Here is an 8,748-nt window from a genome sequence, read left to right as displayed (position 1 = left end):
TGGTCAACACAAGGTGGTATATAAATGTAGTATGACTAGCATTACTCTTTTATTAAAAATCAAGTATATGAGCCTTTATTGAGTTTACATAAGTGAAAGTGGAAGAGTTGAACCAACTGAGTTATACCTCACTGGCTTTATTGGGTATTCTAAAGTACCACCTAAATGGCTCAAGGGACCTGCAGTTACAAAAGTACACACACAATTATTCCAATACAAAATAATTTCCACCTGCATGCATCTGTCTGTACGTATTTAATTTTTTTTATTTATTTAATTATTAGGCCAAACTCTTGTGACATGCTTGTTTCAAAGCAAGGGGTGGATCAGAAAATGCTCCAGTTGAAATTTTATCAGAAATAAACTTGGCAGCTGCCTCAGTATAATGAGTGCCATCCCAATTCACTCTCACCGAAGGATCTTTGCATGAGCCAACAAATGTTTGCCTTCCATTAACTCTAGCTGTTCCTCCACATTGAGAACTACTGTTATAGTTGTACTTGCCACCATACCCACAACAAGCAACAAGTGGGAGCTCAAACCCTGAAACATTTGCAACCAATTTAATATAGAGTGAAAATAGATTTCATTCATGGAATTTCTTTGCATATGCTTTCCATTTTAATAATGCTTAAGAGATCACATTTTTAAACCGCATTAGTGAATTACATTATGTGACAAGTGATATACTTATCAATCCAGTGAAATCATTTGAAATTACGTATGTAAGCTAAAACAAAAAAACAAAAAAAAAAAAGCAAATTTTATATAGGTATGTTTTGTGAATATCATAAGGTTGAGTGGCTTACCATATTTTTGCGGTTCCTTGAAAAGAGAGTATTTAACTGAATAGACGTCCACATAAGTAATTGCAGCCAAAGGTAGATCTTTCCTAAGTTGAACTGTGGCTTCCTTCAGCTTCTGGTTAAAATGCTGAGCTACTTCATTATATGACTTTGCACAGCCAGCCTCATCCTTTTGACCTGGTAAATTGGCTAAGATGGAAGGGAGACAGCCAATTGGCCCAGTGTTGTGGATCCAAAATGATCTCGCTCCCAAATCATATATTTTCTACATCATCACAGCAATCACCATATTAACATCATAATTCACCAAAAGTAAAATAAATAAAAAACAGCAAGCTGAAAAATTAAAATATATTCTCTAACTAGACAGCCTGACATGTTATTTGAAGACAGATTCACTATTTATTCCTAATTTAGGGATCCAAATTACTTAAAAAAAACTCACATGAAATGGACTTTAGAAACACACCCAAACCCCATTTACAACATAACAAAGAGGCTTCGAACTTTTTATGAATTACAAAACTACCATCAATTTCTTAAAACAAGCCAAACTCCAAAACCTCATTAAAAAAAATCCAAAACACTCAATAGGATATCAAAGTAATTTAATAATTAAAATTAAATTTAATAGGGTAAACTGTCATTTATTTATTTATTTGGTGTATTAATAAAAATAAAATGCTGTAGAGTTTATTTATATTATTAATGCTAAGAATTTGTATATAACTAAATATTTGAATGTATGAGAAAGATAATAGAGACACGACCAATTGTTGAACATAGGATCTTAAAATATAATTGACAATGAGTTGGGCCCCCATTGAGTATTGACCAAGACTCTTTGCTGAACCGCAACTTTATCACCTAGAAGATTAATTACCTTAATATTTGCCGAGAGGCCAATGATTATATCAGGAACAGATGCATTGACTTGTTGAACAGTCATGTTACCAATGAACCCTTCTGTTAGGTCATTCTGGCCAATGTCAAATGTGTATAAAGCTTTCGAGAAATACGACTCCTTGGGCATCAAACTTGCAAATATTCCCCCTATATACAAATTAAACGAAGCTCCAGTCACAAAGTTTTTTGGCTTGAAAATAATTTGTTACCCTAATAAGTAATAAATATTTAGATTTTTACCTCGATGCCTAATGAGTTGTGATCTGGATTTTAGTTGCATGAACTGCATGTACTGAATATTGAGGTAGAAGGGACTAAATCCACCAGCTGGAAAAATTTGATCTGGCAATCTGATGGTGGAGCCTCCAGTGGCAAAATTTGCACCATACGAGAAGTTGCTCCCAAGGGAATCCAGATATGCGCTTAGAAAGGAGTGACCAAGATTCTTTGCTGAACCACAAGTTTTATTAGACAAGAATTTTGGAAAAATGCATGTGGAAAAGGAAAAAAACTTATCATTTAGTACAAAGTACTGATGCAAATAGAGGTATTATGCCAACTCATGTCCATATTATGGGAAGGTTTTTATTTTTTATTTTTTATTTTTTATACACACCGTGTCAAGTATTTCGAACCTAGAACCACCAGCCTGCAAATCACGACTCTTTCCTGCAAATCACGACTTTTTATTTTTTTATATATGTTTGAATTGTCGGCCATAAGAATAAGATGAGAATTAATTTAAATTTTGGATAAAGGAATTGAAATTTACATGAAATTCTAAAATAACGGAATTTAGATTTTCATCATTTTAATTTCTGGCAATTGAAAATTTCAGTGTTTGGATTTATATGTGTCGAATTTTGTAAATAACACTGTGGAAATTGTGAAATGACGCATATTTCGGTGGAAATTAAATCCGGGAATTTGATGCCCCAATTTTCACGATTTTTTCCACATGTCATTGAATAAATTTTGTGCTTAAGTTGCCAAACAAAGGAATTGTCAATTTCTCCTCTTAAATTCCCGACTCTTAGTTAAATTCCGAGTTATTTTTCCTCATCTAAACGGACCAAAACATATACTATTAATACCTTTTCCTAAATAAATATTTAAAAAAAAAACCAAAAACCAAAAATGCATACCAAGAAAATCGATTATGACCCTGCCATCTGAGAATCTTCCAACCGGCATATGAAAATAGGTCTCCCCATAAGGTGGTGGTGGTGCCGAAAGGGATGCAGCCAATCCACCAGTATCTGAATTTGAATCTCCAAAGTTAAAGATGGCTGGAAACTCACAGTCTTCCAAAGCCAAGGTAGGGCTCAAAGTGGTGATATGCCACAAAAGCATATAAGAGCAAAATAGAGAAACGATAGCTTTGATAGGAATTCTAGGAGACTCCATAGTGGGGAAAGCAAATATATACCACAAAGATGTTGCAGATGAGAAGTAATAAATTATCCAAGAGTACGTTCCTTTTATAGTGCAAGGAAAAGGTGGAATTTTCGACTGTATTTGTAGAAAGCCAGAAATGCTAAGTTGCGTAAGTTTTCTTTCAACCATCTAGAAATCTAGCTAGCTGACATTTCAGCATTTTATTTCTAGGATTGAAGAACCTAGAAAAGTTGTTTGGTTTCAAATGTAAATAATGTCTGTAAGATGCAATTTGTAAGATATGACATCTATGTGACTCCTCACAATAGACCATATGGTAATAGTTAGTCAAATGCAGTAGTCTCTTATGTGGTTCTTGTTGTTGCACTAAAAAGAAGTCAGCAGTAGTTATCTTCTTTTTTGGTGAGTAAAGCCTATAGTAATGCGGCAATTACAAATTTAGCTTTATTGTCAAATCAAATCCCCTCAACCCCCAAACCAAGTTGTCATAGTTAATATGATCACGTAATTTCCCACGGTCCATGTTGGCGTGAGTTGACCAGATTTCCTATATTGATTGTAATTTGTTTCTTTTTATAACGAGTTATAGCTTGATGTAATACCCTGAAAAATCAAGGTGGAATTTCATATTTCAGTGAAAAATTAATATTATGGTGTAGAATGATTATGGGTATTTTATCAAGCGACTTTGGATTGAGACAATTGGATTAAGTGTGTTTAATTTCAAGTTGGACAAAAATGCATGTACGTAACATTTTGTGAAATTTTCAAAGTATAAGAAATTGGAGTTAAAAAATTATGATTATGAGGTAGGACGATAGTGGTCAACTCAACGAACGCATAGGAAATCGTTTCTGAATTTTGGGCTAAAATGACCAAAATATCCGTGAGTATTACCAAAATGCCCTTGTAGGCATTTTTAAAAAAAAGAGAAAGAAGAGAAGAATCTGAAACGTGGAGGGCAACAACCCACTATTCCTCCCATTCTTTCCCCCTTGCCTCAAGCTTTCAAATCCACCATTATGAAAGGATGAGTCACCTAGATTAAAGTTATGACTCACCTAGCTAAGGGATCTTCCCTAATGAAGCTGATTGTTTTAGAGCTAAGAGAGGTGAGTTGTTGGCGGGAGGGAGAAGATAATGAGAGAGAGAGAAAGAGAGAGAGAGAGAGAGAGAGAGAGAGAAAGAGATGGAGGTGCAGCCATTAATCTTCTACCTCAGACCTCTGTTCATAACATCAAACTTTAGGGGTGTTCCCATTCTCAAAGTCACGGTAGATGGAGGTGCAGCCATTAATCTTCTACCTCACAGATTGTTGAGCAAGATGGGCAGAACAGAGAAGGATTTAATCCTAACACGCTTAACTGTCACCAACTTTGCTGGGGGCATCACTAAAACTCACGGAATCTTGGATGTAGATGTCATAGTTGGAACCAAAGAGCTAAAGATTGCATTCTTTGTGGTGGACACCACGTCAACCACTTACAATGCATTACTTGGCAGGGACTGGATTCACCAAAGCTTATGTATTCCTTCCACTCTACATCAGCAACTAGCTTTATGGAATGAAGAGGGTTACACGGAGATAGTAGAGGCCAATCCACGACCATTTCTCCCCTCTGCCGTGTGTTTTGAGGCAAGGTATTATCATGATGACCTTAAACCTTTCACTTTCCTTGGAGTCAACCAGAACGGCCGCCCCCATGGTGTCACGGCCCAGAGACTCATTGAAGATGGTTTAGCCAGTTCTCTAGAAGACTGTAATAGACCTTTTGTTCTAAACCTCTAGAATTCTAATGTTTAGTCTCAATCAACAAGAAAAGGATTGAGCTGCAACAATCCGATCCATTACAAAAAGATTGTTGATATATTGGGAAGAAATGGAGCTCTATATGCAGAATCCAGCCATTAATATGGCAGAATTCACTCACGAGAGCACGGAAGAACAAGAAGAAGAGAGTTTGTAGGATGAAGTTTTAGAATTTGCACCAGCAGCACTAGATGATTCTTTACCAGAAGTAGAAGATCCATTACAGGAGATAAACTTAGGGACAGAAGAGGATCCAAGACCTACTTTCATTAGTGCACTATTGAAAGAACCACTCAAGAGTGAAATCATTGCACTTTTGCGTGATTTTAGAGACTGTTTTGCTTGGCATTATCATGAGATGCCTAGACTAGACAGAAAACTGGTAGAACACAAGTTGCCAATCAAAAAAAGCTACATTCCAGTCAAACAGGCCAGAAGAAGAATGTCCATGGAGACAGAACTCAAAGTCAAGGAAGAAATAGAAAGATTGCTTAAGGCAAGATTCATCAGACCGGCCATTTATGATGATTGGTTAGCCAATATTGTTCCAGTCTTGAAAAGAAAAACAGGGGCAGTTAGAATCTGTGTGGATTACAGGAATCTGAATGAAGCATCTCCCAATGATGAATATCCCATGCCAATGGCAGATATGCTAGTAGATAGAGCTGCTCATAACCAAATACTATCTTTTATGGATGGTAATGCAGGATATAATCAGATTATGGTGGCAAAAGAAGACATCCATAAGACAGCTTTCATGTGCCCAGGACATATAGGTGCTTTTGAATACACTGTAATGCCTTTTGGCCTAAGAAATGCAGGGGCCACTTATCAAAGAGCAATGAATTCTGTTTTTCATGATATGATAGGTCATTCTCTAGAGGTATATATAAATGATGTTGTGATTAAATCCCCAGAAGAGGGAGATCATGTATCAAATCTGAGAAAAGCATTCTTAAGAATGAGACAACATAAGTTGAAAAGGAATCCCAAGAAGTGTGTTTTTGGAGTTCAAGCGGGAAATTTTTTAGGTTTCTTGGTTCACCAAAGGGGCATAGAGATTGACAAAAATAAAGCAAAATCCATCATAGAAGCTTTCCCACCTCGGAACAAGAAAGAACTACAGAGTCTCCTTGGAAAAATTAATTTTCTAAGGAGATTCATATCTAATTATGCAGGAAAAATTCAGCCATTCTCCTCATTGCTGAGGTTAAAGCAAGAACAGACATTTAAATGGAAAGAACAGCATCAAAAGGCTTTTGAGGAAATCAAGCACTACCTCTCAAACCCACCAGTTCTGTCCCCACCAAAGAGAGGCAGACTACTCAAACTCTATGTTTCTGCATCAGAAGTGTCCATAGGGAGTCTGTTGGTTCAAGATAACAAGGAAGGGAAGGAACAGGGAGTCTACTATCTGAGCAGAACTCTGATAGAGGTAGAAAGGAAATATTCTGCAATTGAAAGGCTTTGTCTAGCCTTATACTTCACTGTTGTGAAACTCAGACACTACATTCTGCCATTTACCATCTACATCATCGCCAAGACAGACCTAATCAAATACATGCTGACAAGGCCAATGTTGAGAGGCAGAATTGGAAAATGGACTCTAGCTTTGACAGAATTTGCTTTCATATATGTTCCTCAGAAAGCCGTCAAAGGACAAGCTGTAGTAGATTTTCTAGTAGATCATCCAAGGGAAGAGATTGAAAACATGGACTCTTTGGATATAGCAAATGCAAATTTGTTGACTAGAGCCCATACTTGCCTTAACAATCCCATCTATTCAATCCACCTCACACCTTGGAAGCTGTACTTTGATGGATCAAAAACTGATGCAGCTTCTGGGGGAGGAATTGTTTTGGAGGAACCACTAGGAATCAGACACTATTATTGTTTCCAGCTAGACTTCCAATGCACTAACAACAGGGCTGAATATGAAGCTTCAATCATAGGACTTGAAATGCTGGTAGAGTTGGGAATCCAGTTAGTGGAAATCTTGGGAGATTCTATGCTTGCGTTAAAGTAGATTGCTGGAGAATACAAGTGTCTAAGTCCTTCTTTAGCTGTCTATTTAGTAGCAGCCAGGAATCTTCTGACAGAATTCAGAGAAGCTACTTAGGAACATATCCCGAGAGAAGAAAACTTTGCAGCCAATGAATTGGCTCAGGTAGCAACAGGTATACAAATGCCTGAAGACTGTGTACAAAGGATCATTAAGGTAGGAAAGAAAAGTTTACCATCTGTTCTAACCAGAGGGATGGAGATAGATGTCAATTCTGCCATAATCCCTGAAGATGATTGGAGAAATCCCATTATAAATTACTTGCAGTATCCAACCCTGCCCTCTGAGAAAAAAATCAGAATCATGGCTTTGAACTACTTTATGTGGAATGGAGATTTGGTCCGAAAAAGCAAAGATGAGGTACTTCTAAGGTGCTTAGGAAAGAAAGAATATATGAAGGTCATGGGAGAGACCCATGAAGGAATCTGTGGAGCTCATCAAGGAGGAAGAAAAATGTGCTGGTTAATTAGGAGATATAGCTACTTCTGGCCAACTATGATAAAGGATTGCATTGTTTATTCCAAGGGGTGTGAGGCTTGTCAAAGGCATGGTCCAATCCAACAGGCTCCTTCAGTTCCCATGAATCCAGTAGTCAAGCCATGGCCTTTTAGAGGATGGGCAATGGACCTCATTAGCAAGATCTATCCAGCTAGCAGCATGCAGCACTATTTCATCATTGTAGCTACAGATTATTTCACCAAATGGGTGGAAGCCAAGCCTGTTAAGTCCACTACATCTCAAGAGATCATCACTTTCATAGAAGAGCAGATTATACAAAGGTTTGGCATTCCAGAATCAATCACAATTGACAGGGGATATTCTTTCATATATGGAGAGATGCTAGATATGGCAGAAGCGTTCAAATTCAAGCTGCTTCAATCCACTCCTTATTATGCTCAAGCCAATGGCAGGCAGAATCAAGTAACAAGGTGATCATCAACATTATCAGAAAAATGTGAGACAAATCCAAAACAGTGGCATGAGAAGTTGTTAAAAACTCTGTGGGCATATAGAACTTCAAAAAGAGAGGCAACTGGCATGACCCCCTATGCTCTGACTTATGGCTATGATGCAATTCTGCCTATGGAAATAGAAGTTCAGTCCCTCATTATTGCTCATCAACACAATATGGTTGGAGAGGATTATTCTCAAGCCATGCTTCTAGAACTGGAAGGATTGGATACAAGTAGGATTGATACCCTCAACAAACTCTTAGCAGGAAAGCAGGTTGTATCCAGGGCCTACAACAAAAGAGTTAAAAACAAGAGTTTTGAAGAAGGAGAGATAGTCTGGAAAGCAGTTCTGCCCCTTGGAACACACATAGCTGGTTATGGGAAGTGGTCACCTACATGGGAAGGGCCTTTCATAATTAACAAAATCCTTGGATTGGGGGCATACAGATTACAGGATCAAGATGGAGTTGTTCATGCTGCACCAATAAATGGAAAGTGGTTAAAGAAGTTCCATCCAACTATGTGGGATTCACAGGCAGTACAAACGGATCCTGGGATTGAAAAAGAAAAGGATAGAGCTGTTGTTTAAATTCTTGATTAGAGATGTGCTTTAAAATTTGCCTTAGTGTATTTCTGCCCCGTTTCGTTTTTATTTAGGCCAAAGAAAAAAAAAATGCAAAGTTTCACAAAATAATTAGGCTTTTTATTTAAATATAGTCATTTGTTATGACTAATTGTTTATTACATTCAGAATCTAAGGTCAAAACCCTAACTTCCTAAGGGTTTCTTGCAAACTGGTTTTCTTGATCGAAA

The 8,748-nt window shown here is 37.3% G+C and overlaps 1 protein-coding gene across 1 annotated transcript; it reads right to left on the bottom strand.

Moving 5' to 3' along the window:
* On the bottom strand, positions 1 to 3,222 carry LOC18788371 (esterase). Its single transcript, XM_007224294.2, has 5 exons — positions 2,858 to 3,222; positions 1,953 to 2,162; positions 1,690 to 1,859; positions 810 to 1,071; positions 1 to 543 (listed from the first exon to the last, which is right to left on the bottom strand). The coding sequence occupies exons 1-5, from the start codon at positions 3,117 to 3,119 to the stop codon at positions 281 to 283; spliced, it is 1,167 nt and encodes a 388-aa protein (XP_007224356.1). The 5' UTR covers positions 3,120 to 3,222; the 3' UTR covers positions 1 to 280.

This window comes from Prunus persica, chromosome G1 (genome assembly GCF_000346465.2).
Source record: "Prunus persica cultivar Lovell chromosome G1, Prunus_persica_NCBIv2, whole genome shotgun sequence".
NCBI lineage: Eukaryota > Viridiplantae > Streptophyta > Magnoliopsida > Rosales > Rosaceae > Prunus > Prunus persica.
Note: the sequence above shows the minus strand (reverse complement) of the source record. Positions and strands in the feature narration are given on the sequence as shown.